The 21,851-nt window shown below is 39.6% G+C and overlaps 1 protein-coding gene across 7 annotated transcripts in view; it reads right to left on the bottom strand.

The window, feature by feature from the left end:
* The window catches only part of GRIN1 (glutamate ionotropic receptor NMDA type subunit 1), a 52,618-nt gene that overhangs the window by 18,202 nt on the left and 12,565 nt on the right, over positions 1-21,851 (bottom strand). For 5 of the 7 annotated variants that reach the window (XR_012711842.1, XM_075259567.1, XM_075259566.1 and 2 more), the window contains exons 2-16: positions 18,410-18,544; positions 18,127-18,303; positions 12,746-12,808; positions 11,750-11,850; positions 8,330-8,451; positions 8,020-8,194; positions 7,041-7,185; positions 6,618-6,701; positions 5,710-5,845; positions 5,496-5,623; positions 4,024-4,188; positions 2,618-2,736; positions 2,411-2,523; positions 1,778-1,926; positions 429-586 (exon numbers count right to left, since the gene is read on the bottom strand). Coding sequence is in view for 6 of the 7 variants with exons in the window: in XM_075259567.1 (XP_075115668.1) it covers positions 429-586; positions 1,778-1,926; positions 2,411-2,523; positions 2,618-2,736; positions 4,024-4,188; positions 5,496-5,623; positions 5,710-5,845; positions 6,618-6,701; positions 7,041-7,185; positions 8,020-8,194; positions 8,330-8,451; positions 11,750-11,850; positions 12,746-12,808; positions 18,127-18,303; positions 18,410-18,544 (1,970 nt within the window). In the remaining variant the exon portion in view is untranslated. The remainder of the gene's footprint in view (positions 1-428; positions 587-1,777; positions 1,927-2,410; positions 2,524-2,617; positions 2,737-4,023; positions 4,189-5,495; positions 5,624-5,709; positions 5,846-6,617; positions 6,702-7,040; positions 7,186-8,019; positions 8,195-8,329; positions 8,452-11,749; positions 11,851-12,745; positions 12,809-18,126; positions 18,304-18,409; positions 18,545-21,851) is intronic. The other 2 variants (XM_075259568.1, XM_075259565.1) reach the window with 1 other exon arrangement.

Here is a 21,851-nt window from a genome sequence, read left to right as displayed (position 1 = left end):
CAAACCCCCAAGTTGCGGCAGCATAGCCTAGAGATATCTGGTATCATTCCTCCAAGTTCAATACACTTGGAGCATTTATATATGACCCTGTGGATGTCATATATCATATTATATAACACCCTGTTGGTAAATCCATGAAAAACTTAAATATAACAGACCAGGCATTATATGCAATGCTGCAAAGATGAACACTTAAAGGCTATTATTGAATACGGTGCCCCCTAGAGGGCACACACAGTCATGACCACTATGTCATTTTCTCCCATAATGTCATGCATTCCTGTAAGTGCCCGGTAATAACCTTACAGAGAAATGTAGTCAGGTCACATTCCAGCCTATAATATGTACTAAGACGCAGAGAGCTGGGTTGTTGTGTTTTATCTTTGCCACAGGTCTCTGTGCATGGAGATGAATAGGGGAGTACTTACTTATCCCGTACTGCTTGTATAGCTTCAGCTGCGCTTTCATAGTTATGTTTTTCCATGTGGCGATACATGGTGCTCAACTCCACCTGTCTCCGAAAGTAAATGTCCACAGAGCTCTGCTTCACCGTGGCATAGATGAACTTGTCACTGGGGTTACGAAGCTGCGGAGAGAAACCATGAAAGATAGTCATGTGAAAAAAACAAAAGAAAGTAGACCCCACCTTTACTTTCACATACAGGAGTTTTCTGGGACCTATATGTTGCAACTTATGAGTTGCAATACCAAGCACAGCCACTATACAATGTACGGCGCTGTGCTTGGTGTTCAGAAAAGACGGCAATGCCCTAACGGTGCAACCTCTTCAACCAGCTGATCGGTGGGGTGAGAGGTGCTGTAAGGAGTAGGTCCTAAGCATAGGTCATCAATTTATAAGTCCTAGAAAAGACATATAAAGGTAAGCTTGGGCCAAGCCGGTTCTGTGTTATGCCCAGTGTGTATAAAGTGTATGACTGGCTAGTGAGATTCTGGATTTCTTAGTTGTGTATTTGATCTTGGGTTTTCCCAAACCCCCTTAAGATTCCAGAATGACCTACTGGGCTATTGTAGGTGGATAAGTCTAAAGCCTAGTGTCTCGTTGGCAGGGTCATTCAGTGAAGGTGAGGAGATAATATGTCAACTTTATCTGATCAGTAGCGATGTTATAGAATAACGTTCAATAATCCAACCACTCCTACCTGATGTTCTGTATCAGGCAGTGATACACCCAAGGTCAATGCACCCATTGGTAACTGCACGCCACATCTCTATACACAGTGCAAACATTGCCTAGGTATGTTATATTCACGATAGACTGAGTACCCAGATTATTCCAGAAGGAATTGAACTATAGCTAGCATATTGCAGCCATAGTCACAGCACTTTCTATATGGCCACCATCTATATCCTCCTAGTTCATGAATGTAATGGCAGAAGTTATGTGGCGCCCCCTGCTAAAAACTTATTAGATCATAGCAGACCCCTGGTAGTGAATTATGACCTGGTGGTTCCTATGGAGGCCTCACTAAGTGCACACTACTACTTTTTGCTGTTATGTTGGTGGTTTTTGGATGCACACAGTATCACTGGCATTTTTATGGTGTATTTTTTTCCTATTAAAAAGTCTATAGGGAAACAACTGTAAAAAAGAATAGCCCAACACCACAGAGCACGCTGCAGAACCCCAGACACAGGTAGGAATCAATGAGTTTAGGGAAGACTCTGAATCCATTATGTGCTCTACATGTGACCTATAGGTAATAGATTGCTACTGTCTTATTCAATATTGACTCCTCACCTATGTGCACTTACTCACCCGGGGGTCATTTATTCCTGTTATCCTCTCCTCGGGCCTGTCCAGCACCAGGAAGGCAGCCAGGTTAGCAGTATAGGAGGCTACAATGATCATAGCAAATCCAGCCCACACCATGCCCAGGATCCGAGCAGAGAAGCTTCTTGGCGCCCCTGAGAAAATATGTCACTGATCCAATTAGTGGTGGGGGGGGGCACTGACAATGGATGCTATCCCCTTTAATTAAAGGCTATATGTATATGTAATGCCAGGGAAGACATTGCAAGTTATTAATTCTGAGATCTACCAACCATCCTGGGAGATAAACAATCATGGACGCCCAGAGCTACAATATTATTTCCCATATTACTATGCTTAAGGGACCTGCTGTAATGAGCACGCTCTGGAAAGCGCTTTATCAACAAGAAATCTATTAGACCTCTGGATCCCAAGGCTGAAAATAGCATTATACTCATTAGGAGGAAATCTGTAGTCCTCAGCAGGGAAAGGTCTATGTGGTCCCACAGGTAAGGAAGAAAACTATGATCTCCAGTAGGGGACTACAGTGAGCACAGGAATTTAATAAAAGTGGATCATCCCGTCACTAATAATGATGAATATTTCTGCATAGATCTCAAGTATATATATTATAGTCACCTTCTCCTATTCCAGAGTTCAGCAGGACACCCCAGGAGAACCACATAGCAGAGGACAGTGTCAGTGCATCCTCCTCTTCCTCTTCAGTATTTACTTTAAATCGGCCAAATGGACTGGAAGTAAAGATTTTACATTGGGTAAGTCGGGGTATACAACCATGTAAATACAGGGAATGCTCCCATAGTGTATATTCATCATAGAACTGACCTGAACCGATCCAGTAGATACAACATAACGGCCACCACGTGTACAGAGAGTCCGACCAGGAGCCACAGAGTACTCTGGAAAGGCTGCATAAATGAGTCCAGGGTACTCCTGGGGATTTCCTGTATGGAAATACAAATGAAGATCTATAGTATTGCTGTATATGTAGTTATATACCAGGAGATACCCAGGTTATACCAGCATGGTCCATATCACTATATACAAGAAGATAAGATAAGATAAGATAATCCTTTAATAGTCCCACCTTGGGGAACAACTTATACCAGCTGTACATTATATACAGGAGATACCCAGGTTATACCAGAATGGTCCATATCATTATATACAAGAAGATGTATAACTTATACCAGCTGTACATATATAATTTATATACAGGAGATACCCAGGTTATACCAGCACAGTGCATATCACTATATACAAGAAGATGTATAACATATACCAGCTGTACATGTATAACTATATACAGGAGATACCCAGGTTATACCGGCATGTTCTATATTACTATATGGCAGTAATATGTAGGGTATTATTGATACATAACTACCACCACAGTATTCTTGCCTATCATAGAATAACAAGACATGGGCCCCGCAGTTCTTGCTTCATCTCCAAATAAATATTTCATAGCTGAATGTTTCAAATTTTTACATAAATACTAAACATTTTTTTACTTAGCACTTTAGAAATGAAAGTTTTTACCTTACTGCACAGGTATGCAGATCTGTTTTCATGTGGATCTAGCTTTTTGCTATTCTACTCTTCCAGATAGTTAGATACACAAATAAGAGTATAAAGTCTATAAACTGTATTTACCTAGTCCTCCTGGAGCACTTAGTAAATGTGTTGCCCTAACTCATCTACCCTAATACACAAGCACAAGGGTATATGGACCTTTAGAAGTTGGTCTCCACCTAGTCCTGGACTCAGACAGTCATTGGAAGGATTGGGGGAAGTTTGGTGGACTTGGCACATCTCTGTAGTACATGGCCATGAGTAGGCCAAAGAAAAAAAACACAACCACTTAAATCAACAGATTGGCTGAGGTTTCAGGTGTCGAACACCCACCCATCTGGTTTTGATGACCTATCCTAAGTGTCATGAATATGTACAATGTCTTCTTGGCCTCCACTGTGCTCTCCTGGCATATTATCCCCATCAAATGACCCACTATTTCCCTCACCCTTTGTGTCCCTTAAAGAGAACTTTTCATGTCTCAAAGACAATATGGAAGCTGCTAATTGTGATGGGGCTCATGAAGGAAGGAGGCCCAAATCCATCTGGCCTATGACTGAGGTAGGATGTTCAACAAGCCCCACACTGTCCTGCTATAAGAAAGGCATGGCGACTAGTACCAGAAGGGCTGCCCTGCTAATTCCTGCCCCACATACCTTTTTCACAAGTATGGTCAGCCCCTGATACTTGAAGGGTTTGGAGAATTCAATGTACTGAGCACGCTCATTGTTGATGGTCAGTGGGGCGACGATCATGTCCGCCTGCCCGCTCAGTAGCTCGCCCATCATCCCGTTCCATTCTTTCTTATTACTGTTATTCACCTGTAATGAAACCAAGTACCCGCTTCATTCTTGATTTTAGGCGGATGCTCTTATCAGATTAATCTAAGATGATTACAAGAGCAAGTTTATGACATTAGGAAAATCTGACAGCAAAGAGTTGAAGAGCCAAAGGGAATTTGTCAGGTATTATCCCAGATTAATCCACCAGCAGCTGCATGTAATCTGACAAGTGGATGAGCCAGCAGCATGTCGTCCCAACCGGCCTGTGGGCTCAGCCACTCCAATCTGGATTTATCTGAGATGCCCTCATGTAGCTGCACTCTCCCAAGTCTAGCTAAGTGCATGCAAGTCTATTCCCTTGGCTTCATAATTGTAGAATATGAGTTTAAACATGGAGGAGCTTGTGTAAATAAGAGGAGATCGCCATGGATCAATGTGATCAGGGCCTTCATGCATTAAAGGGATCTTGGACTGTGCATAGGTGATAAGTGTCTAATTGTCCAGGTTCTGACTTGTTCGATCTTGAGCCCCCATTGGAATGGAGAGGTAGACTAGTGCCGAAGTGCAAGGCTCTGCCAATCCCACAGAAGTGAATGGAGTGGTGGTCACGCATGCACACCACCTCTTTATTTCCATAGAGAACTGGGTGGTGGTCACACAGGGGATTTGGGGAACCTGTTCTAGTGATCACTGGGGTTCTAAAGGTCGGACCTTCAACAGTCACACACTAATAGCCTGTCTTGTGGGATAACTCTATTAATGGTCATGAGGAACTTGCCAACCATGTTTTCAGGTATATAAATTGTATTTAGGGAGCATATATAACATTTATATCCCCACTTTGGGACATATTTTCTTAATTTCCTACATTTTATAAAGCTATGAAGTTATTCCCTATTGATAAGATAGGAGATAACTTAATGATCAGTGGCAATCTGACTGCAGGGACCCCCACCAACCCCAAGAACAGGGCTCCAATCCTCCCATCCTAATGGAGTAGCAGGCCAAGCATGCACCCTGTTTCTCCATTTATTCTCCAAGTTGCTCCAAGTACAGTGCTTGGTTCTCCAGCGCCATCAGAGAATGAATTGAGTAGCAGGATAAATGTGCGACCTGCCACTCCATGAGGATGGGAGCACTGCAGTCCTGTTTTCAGGATCGTTTGGGCTCCCTGCAGTTGGACCCTCGATTATGCAGTTATCCACTAGCCTATTAGTTGGAGATAACAGTATAACATGATACAACCCCTTTAAGGTCATAGTGTGAAATGGGATGGTTAGTTGTATAATAGGTATATATGTAAAATAGCCTGAAATAATTGGTCTATGAATAGCTAAAGAACTCACCCGCTCCTGAGTGCCAAATTTCCCATCAGCTACAAGGTGAAACTCATAATTGAAATTCATCTCTTTGGCAAGTTTCAGTAATAAATCAATACAGAAGCCATAGCAGCATTGGGGTACGGTGGGGCGACCTAAAGAAAAGCAATGGATATGAGAACATATGACAATATCACCATCAGAGTACACAGCTCAGTATTGTACTGGGGAAATACTCTACCTGGAATGGTGTCATTGGGTCCTAAACATGGGACCTTTTTGATCAGATCCCCAGTTATGGCATATTCCTCTTTACAGGACCCATCCGGAAGAGCTGGCTTCACATACACAAAAGGTTCCTGATGGATAGTAACTATCTGTGGGTCAAACAATGAAGAATTGAGCAAGGGGAGATATCATGCAATTTAGAGAAACCGTGCAGGCAAAACTTTGTCTTGTGAAGGCCAAAGGGGCGGAGCATGTCAATGGGTATTGTTTGAATCTTTGTCATGCACCGCCTCGTGCATTAAGAATATCAATTGTAACCAAAGTGTTCCTTTGAGATACCTCCAACTAAATTTAAAGGGAATGTTGATACACTTGTTGATTCTTTTTTGATTTTTTTTTTATTCTGTTTTTTGTATATGATCATGGAGACAGCCATCTTGCCTAAACTGCTGTTATCTGATTTTAGAGATACACAGGAACCTGTAGACTTGAGATGACTGTTCTCGATTTCTATGGAAGATTGTTGTGGGCATACTCTGTGACCTATACCAAGGCAATTGTGCAGGGAGGAAGAGGAGGTGAGCTGTGATCCATCACCTATTGCTAATAGGTAATCATGTTCTCTATACATAGGTATTATCTGTCAATGAAATCCTGCCTGTGATGATAATATGGTGACTGCTGAGAAGTGATCTCTACAGAACAGGAAGTGTTAACTTATTGATAGCTAGGCTAAGTGGCCAGAGTAAAAACTACAAGATTTCAGGATTTCCTTAAAATATAGATAATAACATAGAAATTTTTTTTAAATCAACAAAAATTCTTAAAAATTATATTTAATGTAAAAATTGTTTAAAAGGTCATTTTTGATTACAAGTTCCCTTTAAGACATAATATTTTATAAGAATGCTCTCTCATTACCTTTAAATTAGTTGACATTTTATAACCTTGCGGCTTCTCCGTTTCACCGCCCGGCCATATTATTTTTCTTTCATTTTGCAGAATCTGGGGGGAAAAAAGTCATATTATCGACCTACACACTAAGATGCCATTAGAGAGGGCAAATAAGGTCTCTGCATCAATGTTATTATTAGGACAGTTGGAAGACCCCTTAAACTGGAACAACAGAGTAAAAAAGCAAAAATCAGTAATTATTATAGACATACCAAAAACAAGAACAGATAATGACTTCTTATAAAAAGTATGTGACAGTATCATAGATAAAACATGTGCAAAATGTGCAAAATATAGTGAAAAACACCTAGATAGAAATAGTCCTGCTATTCTATATTGTAGGACTTATAGCTCATATCACTACCAGATTTCCCCGTTACCCCAACTCACATGACTGCCATTGAAGATACCAACTTGGACGAGTTTCCGATTTTGCAGGTTCATGATACTATAATTAGCAAATTTCCTATCTCCGTCCTCATTAAACTCTACTCGTCCCGTGACTCCTTCTGGATACTTGGAAGACATGAGAACCCTAAAGCGACAAAGTATAGAATGGAAATATGTTGTTTGCTGGTATGCCCAATTCACAAAAAGTTGTGCGTGGTCATTTTTGTAAAATTGCCTGTTATATTACATTTGGACATTCATCCGCCTAACTTAATACTGCATCTTCACAACAAAACTTCCTACATCGACCCTGCCATAGAGATCTGGTACCATTAACATCGATGTCTACTTCCTTTCTTCCACCCTTCACCACATCGACCAACTCTAATTGTTTGCATCCTTCATTAGATCCCATTTTGCTAATTTCAGCACAGTTGGAATTCTTGTTTTAGCTCCTACCTGCGCAATATTTGTTTGTTTCAGCACCCAATATGCTAATAAGGTTCTCTGCTGTCAGGTGGGCGGTCTCAGACTGTCTTCTCCAACTCAGGACCACCCACCTGACAATAGAGAGCCTAATTAGCATTAGTCTAATTCACCAATTGGTACTGAAAGTCACATCATTGATTACTCAGGAATGGAGGGGCTAGAGGAAAAAAAATCCATCTGTGCTGGGATCAGTAGGGTGGCACGTATTGATGGATGCAACTGTTGTACTTGGTGGAGGAGGTGGAACGTCCACTTTAAGTTCTAAAGGTTGTCCTGGATCCCTCTAAAGGTCCTATTGTCCTAATAGGGTGGTCTTTGTGAGACAACCCATGTAACAATTAATATGAGTGGGCCTGATGTGAAAGGTATTTGGGTCCACATAAGAAAAGGGTAAACAAAACCAGAGCGCAGACCAGAAGAGTTCTCATAGGAACATAGGAAGCAGGTCCTTCATTCTCTCCCTCTGCTACAATGGTAGACATATAAGCACCTCTTAAAGAGTGGCCCTGTTTTCCATATATTGGTATTCCCAACACAACCTCTTGGGGGGTCAGTAATATTTTCCTTTTCAAACAGCTCATGAATTGCCTGAGCTGCGACTGCAACCGCGTCACTGATATGAGCCGACTCATTTTTCCCATTGATCAGCTGGAGACCAATGACTCCTGGAGGAAGAAAAGAGAGATGATTGTTATGTGTTAGCCTTTGACCATGGCTCCAGTAGGTCCAGACCTTGCCCATATTGACATAATCTTGAAAATATTACTAAAAATAAAGTCTTGGTGACCATGTTACATTACCGTCAGGAGCGTATCGCAAGGCACTTCCTGAGATTTCCCGTTCACCCACCAACCAGACATAACCGGGGCCAGTCATTTCCAGAACTGCTGCTGTTTTGTATACGGTGCTGGCATCATCCTCACTGTAAAGGAAAGAACATAACAGAAAGATAAAAGACCCCATATAAAGCCATCCGGGGACCAACATGGTACAGACCTAGAAAAAGGTCAGACTCTACCATGGAAAGTCCCAGAATGTTGATTGTTGCCTTACAGGTCTCAGCATGAAGAATATTTACAATACTTTATATACAGAATCAACACAAGAGATCTCAAAGCGGGAGAACAAGGTGCAGGTAAGGTCTAAAATCACCATATGGTTTACAGAAGCAAACACTGAAACGTGCCAGGTTAGTTATCAGGTTGCACAGTAACACTTATCAACAATCAAAGCAAAGTTTTTGCTATGAATTTTTCTCCAGTGTCAGAATTGAGTTGTTTCTTTGGTCTGTGTATATGGGTAGGTGGATAGGCTGACATTTTGTAGGCCAAACTAGTCAACCAACAGGAAGGGGTATTATTGGTGTTTTCATTGGTGACTGATGGCTGTAGTCCCCACTCATGAGCAAATACTGATAAAGATGTCACAGAACAAGACTAGATAGATAGAACATTAATATTATAGAAAAGAGATATAATCAGAAAAGAGATAGATGTTTGATAGATGTTTAGTAGACAATAGATCATAGATATGTTGAGAGACACATATGAGATATATAGAGAGGTACTTACAGTCATGAGAAAAACAACGTTCACCCTCCTGAAATCGGTATCAGTATATACAAAAAACATATGGTCCTTAAAATTAGGTAAATATAACCATGTCATTATTTCTTTAACATAAGCTAGGGCAAAATTTGGAAGCAGTGTGGGAAAAAATAAGTACTCTCTTACTACTTCCATGGGAATTACGAGGGTAAATAGGAGCCAAGTGCTGCTAATCCAGTGCCCCTGAGTAACTGATCATCAACAAGTGTCACCAACTCTGTAAGAGCAGAAGATCTTTGCAGTTCGCCTGCCTGGAGTGTTCAAGTGTGTGTTAAGAATGCCAAGGAGGAAAGACATCAGCAATGATGTTAGAGAACCAATTCCTGCTGCCCATCAATCTAGGAAAGAATATAAGACCATTTCCAAACAATTTGAAGTGAGAAAGGTTATTCCCAAGTGAAAAACTGTACAAAACAACTGGTAATCTTCCCAGACGTGAATGTCCCAACAAATGTCACCCCAGCCTGCCTATTTAACTTGTCTTTTTGTTTTTATCCCCGCATCACTGAGTGTTATACAGATCCCTTATACGCTTGTTGATTTTTTTAAATTACGTTTTTGGGAGAATGCAAGAAAACCCAAGAAGTACATCTCAGATATGTGAAATGCTAAGGTTCTTGATATTACAATTAGAAAAAGCTTGAACAAATATGGCTTGTGTGGAATGTTTGTCAGAAGAAAGCGTCTTTTTAAAAAATAAATAAATAACAGGACAGTTTGGCTTAAAGTTGCAAAACTGAATTTGAACAAACCACAAGACTTCTGGCACAACGTCCTTTGGGGAAACGAGACCAAAACGGAGATGTTTGACCAACTCCAGGGTATCACTACAAATATTTCATCCCAACGTTAATGCCTGGTGGTGGAGGGGGATGAGTTGGGCTTATTTGTGCAGAACATTTATCTTAAAGTCACTGAGTCAACCATGAGCTCCATTATATACCGAAGTGTTCTACAGTCAAATGTGAGATCATCTATCCAACAGCTAAAGCTTGGCTGAAACTGGAGCATGTAACAGGACAATGCTACAAAGCTACAACAGAATGGCTAAACAAGAAAAGAATTTCAGTATTGTAATGGCCCAGCCCGGACCTTAATGTAATTGCTGTGGCCATACCTGTGCAGAAACAAATTCCACAAACCTCAATAACCTGAAGCCACGTTATAAGGAAGAGTGGGCCAAAATCTCTTAAGAACTTGTTTGCATAGAGAGATAACAGTCTGCTTTAACTTCAACTGCAATTAACTTAACTGATTGTCCTGCCAGCACTGAGTCACTGATCTCACTTGTCCTATCTCACAGGTCCATGGTTATAGCAACGCTGTGTAATCAATGGAAGGAATAAGTTCACATAGCAGGCAAACAAAGCAGCATTTCTTAAACAATATATTTAGGAAAAGTCTTCAATTTACACAAGCTACCAGTATACATAGGATCCTTGAAATGAGACAACCCCTTTAAGTTATTGCTGTGAAATGGTTCCACAAAGGTGGGGGACTTATTTTTTCACACAGGGCTTTTCCATTTTTACTTAATTTTTGGCAAATAAATAATGACGCAGTGGAATCTGTGGTGTGGAGTTCTTCATCTGTGGTTGGAATTACCAAATTTTAAGACCTTCTAAAGATCAGATTTGTTATATCCTGATGTGTAAAACCAGAAAATTCAAAGAGTTTGAGTCATTATTAGTACAAGTGAATATAAGGTACTTTTTTTTTTACCAGATCAGTACTTTTCTATAGTGTCTTATATAATCCTGCTGTTGCATCTGAGCAAAAATGAGTTATGAAGCAGATCCTCCTCTACTAGTCTCCAGCCACCAGCTCAGGGAAAACTGAAAATTAGAGATAGAGCCTGTAGAGGGGAAAATTGCTAAAAATCCAGAATATAAGTCATATAATGGCCAGAAATAATTTTGCTCTTCCTGTACACACACTGACCTATTGATCTTAGAGATTTTTGAGGTTTGCCACCCATGTATCATTATTAAACGCTGGGGTCTCTTTAGACCTCAGAGTAGATGGAGGCCGAAGGGAGGTGCAGAAAAATAATAAACACTTGAACTCCTCAACTCTCATGGCCTCCCTAACAGTGCTTGATGTACCAGCCACTTTTGGCATCCTGGCAGTGACCTCAGAGGACCGAGGCCCTGTAATTAAGCTTCCACAGTCACATGGGGTGTGGTGATGCTTGCAGGGGTCCCCAAGGGCTGATGGCGTCACTTAGGAGGTGGAAAGACACGTGGGAGTGAACAATGGACACCATAAGGAAACCCTGAAGTAGTAAAGGAATGTGAGTATGACTGTTTAATTTTTTGTTTCACTCTTTCCCTTGGCCACCATTTCTTATATGCTGGGGTCTGAAGAGCACTTTTGGTATGAAACTAGCAAACCTCAAAACTAATCTATATTTGCTCATCTTTGTTCTTTATTGGGAATAACCTGAAAATCAAAAAATATTTAAAAAGTTCATAAAGATGAACTGGCTATATTTGACCTTATGAAATACAACGGACATTTCCTGCTCATGGAAAAAAAAAAATATCAGAAACAACATATTCTGCTGGCATTGAGGCAATGACAAAGGTCAAAGTGTTAAGGGTGCCATCTTACCTAGCGGAGAGAATGATCACTCTGGCTTCGAGTCCTTTTGCTTCGGTCAGAAGAGCAGTCACGTTTTTGGTCCCGGGTTCAAAATGAAGAACTTTTTCTGCCTGTGATTAGTGTGAGCAAATGGAATTAGCATGGGTAATACATACCTTTCCGAGAGAGAGCCATGCTATCTAGAAAAAGAAGGTTACACACTCTTCTCACAAGTAAAGAGAGAATTGATTTCTTAATCTATGTCCAATATTTTCTTTCATTATTTTATTCCTTTTCTTTTTTTTTCTTTACTTTTTTCCTTGCTTTCATTTTGCACTCTGCATGCAAACTGAAGTTCGCCAAGACCCAAAAAGAAAAACAAAAAAAAATTAAAAAAAAAAAAAAAAAGACGTGCATTTTATAAGATATTAGGAAAAAAAAAGTCTGGAAATGCAATTTTTTTTTTTTTGGAAAAAAAAAATCCAATGAGTGTCCTCTTCCCAAAATCAAAAAACCAAAAAGAATATATCACAAATAAAAAAAGTAGAAAAAATGTTTTGAATTTTTTTTGTAATAAAACAAAGAATTTACCTTTGAAGAATAAACGTGATTGTTTTTTTTTTACTGTAGAATAAATCTTCCTTATTTTTTTTTTAAATAATAATGATAAAAAAACTTGCAGGTTAATTCATTGGTTCACATGCATTCCTAACAAACTTTAGCTGCTGGAGGTGCCCACAATTTTTTTATACTATAATATATATTTTTTAATATTTTATTTTTTTTGCTAGCCCCTCCAGCATCAAAGAGTATAGAGAGTTCACTGCAGGGGCAGGCTCAGCACTTACATTTCCCATTGTCTTGTCCAATCCATTACCGGATTGCACAAAAATAGCAGACAGTCACGGACCACCTAATTTAGGTGGGGGGCAAGGGGAGGAATTTAGATCGTATTGTTTTTGGTTTTGGGGTGTCTGTGACTTAGTTAGAACCGGTGGGCTACGTGCATTTTCCATGCATATATACCTTGGGTCCACGCTTGTTGTCATAGGAAAGTTGTTCGAGGTTTTCATAGTTCCTTTTTTTACTCTGATGAATAATGTGCACAGAGAAAATATGTAGACACAGAAGAATATTATAAACAGTTGAATATGGTGTGTAGAAAAGCAATCCAACATCCACCTCATCTCTCCACCTCTGCTAAAGGGTGATAATAACACTGGAGCTTGCAAAAAAACATATGATGTATGTCAGTGAATGTAGATCGTAGGCAGCAGAGCTATTGTACGGAGAGGGCCGAGGACAACTTAAAGGGAGCGTGTCACCAGAACCCAACATATCAGGCCAGCCCTGCAGATAGATCGGTCAGAGTCTCCTGAATCAGATGGTGTTTTCCCCCTGTGAATCGCTGCCTCTATTCCTGAGATATCCTTGTTTTTTCAGTATGTAAAAGATGTCTTAGGACGCCGCCATTTTGACAAACAGCTCATTTACATGATGACAAACTTGGCGATATCTCAGCAATGGAGACACCAATTCACAAGGGGATAACACTGTATGATTCAGGTGACCTTAACCTACCTGTCTGCAGGCTGAACTGATATGCTGGGTTTTAGGGACACAATCCCTTTAAAGGAGATTTCTGGGACTTTAATATTGATGATTTATCCCTTGGGTAGTCCATCAATGTATAGTAGCAGATGCAACCACTACAGACTTTATGCATCTGTGCCTGGTAATGAAAAAGTCACAGCACTAGCCCATCCGTCACAATCTATTCATGCAACTCATCATTGGGGGTACCGGGAGTCTAAACCCTGCTGATCCAATGCTGATGGCCTATTCTAAGGAAAGATCATCAATACTAAAGTCTTAGAAAAAAAAAAAAAAAAAAAAAAAGCTGTGTCATTATTTCACAGCATATTATTTAATATCTAAGATAAAAATTCAGAGCTCTGAGACTTAAAATCAAAAATATAATTTTATGTTGCAGGGCCATAGCTAGGGGGGATGACGTTGTGGGCATTGGCCCTAGGTGCTAGATGCCAGGGGAGCCCACCAACAAGCCTCTCTGCCTTGGCCAGGATTTTCAGATACAGGGCTAGGACAGTAAGACTCTGTTCACATGCGGCAGATTTGAAACAGATTTCAGTGCCAAAATCTGCATTAAAACTGACAACAATCTGTATTTCCATGCATGTGAATGTATTTCCACAATTCCAATCCTATGCCAAGGACATTTTCCAGTGTGGGTTGTGCACATGCTACATATTTTAGGCAAAATTGGCAAAAATGACTGTAGAAAATGCCTTCCCACAGCAAATTTACAGCAAAATCCAAGACCTTGGATTTCTGGTGAAGAAATACAGTTTGGGACTATGATATTGAGCTCCATTTTCTCATCTCAGGCCAGTGACATCACGTACTCTGGTCTCATGCCCATGCTGCAGTTGAATCTCTTTCAAATGGAGTTAAGCTGTAATACCAAACACAACCACTATACAATATATGGCGCTGTGCTTGGTAAGTAGTGAAGAGTCTGCCGAACTCAATATGGTAGTCCAGGACAAAAAACACATCAACCTCTGTGAACAGAGCCTTAAGCCTTTACCCAAGGTAAAGGAAAACCTAGCTACGACTCTGCTGTGTTGTGCCCCTGGGCCCTTTCGTACGTTTGGGATGCGTAAAAAAAAAATCTATGAAGGTCAAAATGCAGAATATGTTTATTAGGGGGGTGCGGCGAGGAAATGAAAGCCAGATTACAATGGCTCATCTGTTTATCCACTGTGGACATGCAATGAAATTCCTACCAACACCCTCACAATATATCAGACAGATTCATTTTATTAATGGTATATAGATGAATTTCAAAAATATTCCAATTTTTTCATTAAAAAATAGAATTAAAAAAATAGACGACGTTATACAATAACTTCCAAATAACTTCCAGATGTATGAGAAATGTCAGATAAATTATATATAGTAAAAACATAATTGTAGATCAAAAAATTTTATTAATGCAATTTAATTTAAAAAAATTTTTGGTTAATAGAATTTTTTCTATACATTTTTAATGTATTAGAGTTTTGTATGTATATATTAAAAACAGGGTCAAAGTGTCTTTTGTCAGTAACCCCAATTACGTGAATTGTTTCAATGTGAATACCTTTTTAATATTTTAGTGTTTAGTGATTTTTTTTATTGTCAATTTTTTTATCTATATATTTTTATTTTTTTGTTATTTATTTGACATTTTCTAATGCAATAACTTTTGTACACAGTTAAAGGGCAAAGGTAAGATAACATGAACTCTTATGTGCATACTTCAGGCAGGTTAATACGTATTATTGGGCCATTTTTCATCATAAAAATACTAAATAATTCTTTAATACTCTTGTACTGAAGGTCTAAGTATAATCGGTTGTGTTATCATAGAAATTGGCTGGAGTAAATATTTACAGTGATTGTATTCCATGTTTGCTTTTTGATATGAATTTTTATACAAATGGTTTTCTAAAATAAAGAGAATTTAAAAATGCTGAATTTAAAAAAAATTAATAAAAAAATATATTAATTTCTAAAATAAAAATACTATTTTTTTTAAATATTTTTTTTTTTTAAAATGAAGTATTCAGCTATAAAATACAAAAAAATAATGTTAAATTGAAGGGGTAAGAGTTTATTTTTGTGAATGAAGAAAAGAGAAATTAAGTCCCATCAATATTTGGTGTGACCTTTGCCCTTTGGAGAAGTCCTGGATGATCTGGCGCCCACAGATATAGCCCTGATCTCATCATCGTTCAGTCTGTCTAGGATAACATGAAGAGAAAGAAGGATTGGATCAAGCCTACATCCACAGAATATCTGTACTTAGTTCTCCAAGATGGCAGCGGCAGACGAGGTCTGCCAAAAACTGTATGCAAGTATACAGAGAATAGTTGATGGAACACAAAGGGCAAAGGTCACACCAAATAATGATAGGATTTACATTTCTCTCTTCATTCACAAAAGTAAACTATTAACCTTTCTATTTCTGAAAGCATTGTTACTTAGTAGCATTTTTCCATGCTTATATTTGAGTAAAATGTATGTATGACATGGCATATAGTAGTGTTACGTGTCTACTCTGTTGTGTAGGATTGATAATAGAGGTGTTTTCAGTGTACAGAGAAGGATCCCATCGCTATCACAGTGTCATGACTCCCAAACAAGCTGCTGTTACCAGGAGACGTCGAGCACTGGTCACTATGTATATATCACATACACCTATACATCAAATAGGTTAAATAATCAATACGGGTTAAATACACTTTACCATTTTTCGCACATTGCCATGCCTCAATATCTGAGAGCTACACATGCCCTCCAAACTGTCAGGGGGTATAATAACATGGCAGTCACCTAAATACAGACTTTCTCCAGCCAACCTTTAAGGTGACGTTATCATCACTTATCATAAGAAAGTTGCCAAACAAGTCCCACGGACTATTACCATTGTGCAAAGTCTCCTTAGTGCTTTGAGTCACACAAAAAAAATGCAACATCAGAGAGCAGGAAATCTGTCAGCAGCACACACAGTATCCTAGAGATTAGAGGGGGCGCCATTACATCCACTAAATAATGATGCCCAGATTTTAACCTGCAACTGCCCAACTCTGTAGAAAATGGGCTGTCTAAACTTTAGTGCTTTGAAAACACTTGTATATGATTGAGTTGCAATACCAGATACAGCCTTTGTGGAAAAGAGTGGCGCTGCATTTAGAGAAAAAGATGACCAGTCTTAAAAAACTCCTTAAAGGAGTCAGGGTTGTCATGTGGTGCCACCGAGACTCCATTGAGTCGTAGAAAGAGAGGACAGGTATTTGTGGTATTTTTCAGCCCTCTATTACTTTATCTCCAACAGCATGCCTCCTAGATACCTAGTTACCTAGATACATCAGAATCCAGCTAAAGATGCCTCTGAAGGAATCCCACAACAAGTAGACCCAGAGCCCAATATTCCAAATGGGAGGCCCATTCTTGGGTTCGGAGGGTGTTTCCTGAAGTTATTCTCTATCTCCTATCAATAGTGGATAACTTCATATCTTGGTACAACCCCTTGAAACTTCCAGGAATGTCTTGGTTCTAGGGTTGTCTACAATCCAATGCGCCCATACCTCAGATTAGATATTGGCTCTGTAGAAATATTCTGTGTTCCTTTAGAAGCTTTTTATCCCACAACTCTTTATTGTCTTCATAAAAAGTATGAAGAGACCGTGACCTGGGGCTTAGGTAGAGATGAAAAGGTCCAATAGCAAATAATAAAGTTGGACCTCTTTTCATGATATCGGTCAACTCTACCGCATCAACCCAGGATAGTAGGACCTGACTTTTTTTTTATGCACCCCTTTTCCCTCATATTGAAAGAGGGGCAACTGCCTTATTGCCTGTCGAGAAGAAGAACCCGATAAGTCATATGGGCACTTCATAATCTAAGACCCATTTAGACAGGGTCAGACTACAGCTCCAGAGTATTAGAGGATCCTTTGGTGGGCCCAGGCTCTAACACAATAATGGTCCAGCAAAAGACACCCAAATTTGTAGAGCAATATGATCTATTTCCTAGGGGTTGTTGGATAATATGGCCCATAATCGTTTTATCTGGTGGGTTCACAGAACCTCAATCCAACACTACATATGGATCCATTGGTAATTTGCTTGTGAACACGTGCGGCAGTGAACATGTACTAGTATCATGTTAGTGTCATGTACGACTTACGTGTCCGGATACGTGGTCTCAGCAGCATTCTAAGCCTATAATACATCTCTATAAATTTTGGAGTCCGCTCCTCTACGCCAAATTGAGCACAATGCATTTTCTCAGGGAGCTGGGCAGCCAGCGGGGGGGTTTCCAATCTATCGCATGAGCAATGTCAGCAAAAGCCATGTTGACAGCGTGTCGGATGGAGATGGTGGAGCAAATGTTGATGACGTCACAGCAAGAGCTCTCCTGAGAATCCGCACTGTACGGGCAAAACTCAAAAAGTTCCATCAGATTTATTTTTGGTCTTTGCTAACCAATTCGCCAAGCTGCTGGCCACCTGTGGCGGTGGTGGTGGGAAGAGGTGGTCACGAGACCTGTTCTGTGTCGGTCGGTGTCGTAGTTGGATTTGCAAAGCTCCAGGCTATTCCCTTGTATTGATCGATTTAATTGAAGGAGATTTGGCCTATGGCAAAGCATGTGAGATGAATTCTAGTACAAGGCTCTGTCTGGTGCTAGTGACACACTCTAGATGTATAAGCACAATGCTGTCATGTTACAATGAGAAGAGAAACATGTCTTAATGTATAGAAATCTACATACAGGTCACAGTCTGAGGAGTGTTAACAAGGTTATCAAAAAGTCAACGGCCACTTCCCATACTAACCTTGGATTCTTTTTCTTCCAGCAAGGTCTCTAGCTTCTTCTGGGCAGCCCGACCTTCGTGATCATCGCTCACTATGAGGATGACATGGTTCCAGCCAAAAATACGCATCATCTCAAACCACACCAGCGCCTGATGGGAGTATGGAGGAACCGTACGTAGGAAAGACAGATGGATGCTCTGGATTGAAGGAAGCAGAAGAACACAGGTGATCCAGGATGAAATATAAATATATAAATGGATAACTTATGGCTTGTGGTATATGTGTAGCGTACATGTTATGTACCTTATCAGAATATATAGACATCCTGGTTGTCAGCCCAATGACTGGGATCCGGTAGAATCCGGCCGTGTATGAAACTGGTGTTGGTGTCAGGTGATCAGTTGGTGCCGGAGGGTGACTGACCAATATGGCATAAACCTGGACGGGAAACAGTGAGAGGTGTGAATAACAACAAAAACTCTATTATATTATTTATTACATAGACATATAGGAACCTATGCTAAATCAGTAATTGGTCAATAAGAGATAAAACCTCCCATCCCCTATACTTAACACATAGTAACTCCTCCCATGTCCTGTATATAATACATGTAATACATAGTAACTTCTCCCATGTCCTGTATATAATACATAGTAAACTCTCCCATGTCCTGTATATAATACTGTACATAGTAAGCTCTCCCATGTCTTGTATATAGTACATAGTAACGCCTCCCATGCCCTGTATATAATACATAGTATCTCCTCCCATATCCTGGCTATCATAAATAGTAACTCCTCCCATGTCCTGTGTATAGTACATAGTAACTCCTCCCATGTGCAGTATTTAATACATAGTAACTCCTCCCATGTCCTGTGTATAGTACATAGTAACTCCTCCCATGTCCAGTATTTAATACATAGTAACTCCTCCCATGTGCAGTATTTAATACATAGTAACTCCTCCCATGTCCTGTGTATAGTACATAGTAACTCCTCCCATGTTCAGTATTTAATACATAGTAACTCCTCCCATGTCCTGTGTATAGTACATAGTAACTCCTCCCATGTCTTGTATATATTACACAGGAATTCCTCCTATATCACATATAGCGAACATAGTAAATCCTTCCATTTAACATATACATATACATAGTGTGGGGAAGGTAGCTCAGTAGAAGCAGTGGTGTGGACTCAAACAGTCAAAACAGGGACACAAAATATGCAGCAAATAGGTTTATTTAGAAAAACAGGAAAACAAATAAACTTTGACTTCAGGCACAAATGATCAAAACAAAATACAGCCTTAACTTCAGGCAAAAATAAAACAAAATCCTGCTCATCCAAGCGACTAACTAAACAGAAATTATAACCTAACTATACAAGTGGCTTACTACCAGCCACACGAACAAAACAAGCACAATATAGTCTCACCGGACCCAGGGTTATAGGACAGACCCATCCGCCTCCTCTCACTCCCTGGATCTGTATTGGAGTACAGAATCTGCAGCCTTTTTCTGGCCCAGTAATGAGCCAAGGACTCACACCAGGAGCTGAGGCCACTCAAGACCCGCACTGGAGCACACATAAGTTAAAAACCTGGGGGAGATATAGTGAGATTCCAGCACCCTACCTGTCACCTTCTCACAGTAGTCACTACTCCCAAATCATATATACAGTACATAATAACGCCTCGTATAGGAAATATACAATACAGAGCACCTCCTCTCATGTCATATATTAGATACATAGTAACTTCTCCCATATGAAATATATAATGCATGGTAACTGCTCCTATGTTATATATACAATACATAGCTCCTTCCATGTCATATATACAATACATAGTAATTCCTCCCCTGTCATATATGGAATACATAGTACTCCTCCCATATTAAATACAGTGTACAAAACATAATAACTCTTAACATGTCATGTACTCAGTATATAGGAAATCCTCCTATGATATATATTCAGTACATAATAACTCCTCCCATCATATATATACAATACACAGTAACTGCTCCCGTATCATATATATACTATATAAAAAACTCCTCTCACATCATATATACAATACTTGGTAACTCCTTCCATATCATGTATACAATATATAGTAATTCCTCCAATACCCTATATACAATAAAGTAACTCCTCTCTTTTTCTATATATAATACATAGTAACTCCTGTCATGTCGTATATAATACATAGTAACTCCACCTATTTCATATATACAATGTATAGTAACTCCTTCCATATCATATATACATTACATAGTAACTCCTCACATACCATTTATAAAATAAATAGTAACTCCTCACAAGTCATATATACAGTACATATTAACTCCTTCCATATCATGTATAGAATTCATAGTAACTCCTTCCATTATATATATATATATATATATATATATATATATATATATATACAAGTGGACAAAATTGTTGGTACCCTTTGCTTAATGAAAGAAAAACCCACAATGGTTACAGAAATAACTTGAATCTGACAAAAGTAATAATAAATCTCATGAAACAGGCCTGGACAGAAATGAAGGTCCCCTTAACTAATATTTTGTTGCACAACCTTTTGAGGCAATCGCTGCAATCACACGATTCCTGTAACTATCAATGAGACTTCTGCGCCTCTCAACGAGTATTTTGGCCACTCCTCATAAGCAAACTGCTCCAGTTGTCTCGGGTTTGAAGGTTGCCTTTTCCAGACTTCATGTTTCGGCTCATTGCAAAGATGCTCAATAGGACTTAGGTCAGGGCTCATAGAAGGCCACTTCAGAATAGTCCAATGTTTTCCTCTTAGCCATTCTTGGATGTTTTTATTTGTGTGTTTTGGGTCATTATTCTGTTGTAAGACCCATGACCTGCGACTGAGACCAAGCTTTCTGACACTGGGCAGCTCCTTTCTCTCTAGATTCCCTTGATAGTCTTGAGATTTCTTTGTACCCTGCACAGATTCTAGACACCCGGTGCCAGATGTAGCAAAGCAGAACCAGAACATAACAAAGCCTCCTCCATGTTTCACAGCAGGGACAGTGTTCTTTTCAAGATTTGCTTCATTTTTCCATCTGTGAACATAGAGCTGATGTGCCTCGCCAATTTAGATTTCTGTCTCATTTGTCCATAGGACACTCTCCCAGAAGCTTTGTGGGGCTTGTCAACATGTAGTTTGACAAATTCTAGTTTGTCAGATTAAAGATATATATATAGTGAGAAGGTGACAGACAGAGTGCTGAAGTCCTGATATATTTGCCCTAGGTCTCTGACATATGTCTGTTCCAGGGCAGATCTTGAATAGGCCTCAGCCCCTGGTGTGGATCCTAGGCTCATTGCTGGGCCATAAAAGTCTGCAGAGCCTTCACTTCAGGACAGATCATGGGAGCGAGAGGAAGTGGCGGGGTCTGTCCTGACAACCTGAGAGTCTGGTGAGACTGTATTGTGCTATTTTCTGTTTATTCGTGTGGCTGGTAGTAAGCCACACATAGGGTTAGTACCTTATTGATTAGCTAGTGCTCCGACAAGCAGGGTTTTGTTTCACATTCTTTTGCCTCAAGTTAAGGCTGTATTTTATTTTGCACATTTTTTGCCTGAACTGAAGCTTTATTTATTTTTATGTTTTGTTTTTTTTCTCTATAAACCTGTTTGCTACAAGATTTTGTGTCGCTATCTCTTGCTACTACCGAGTCACCTTCTCCACAATATATATATATATATATATATATATATATAT

This window comes from Leptodactylus fuscus, chromosome 11 (genome assembly GCF_031893055.1).
Source record: "Leptodactylus fuscus isolate aLepFus1 chromosome 11, aLepFus1.hap2, whole genome shotgun sequence".
Lineage (NCBI taxonomy): Eukaryota > Metazoa > Chordata > Amphibia > Anura > Leptodactylidae > Leptodactylus > Leptodactylus fuscus.
The sequence above is the reverse complement of the archived record's forward strand: the minus strand, read 5'-3'. Positions and strand labels throughout refer to the sequence as shown.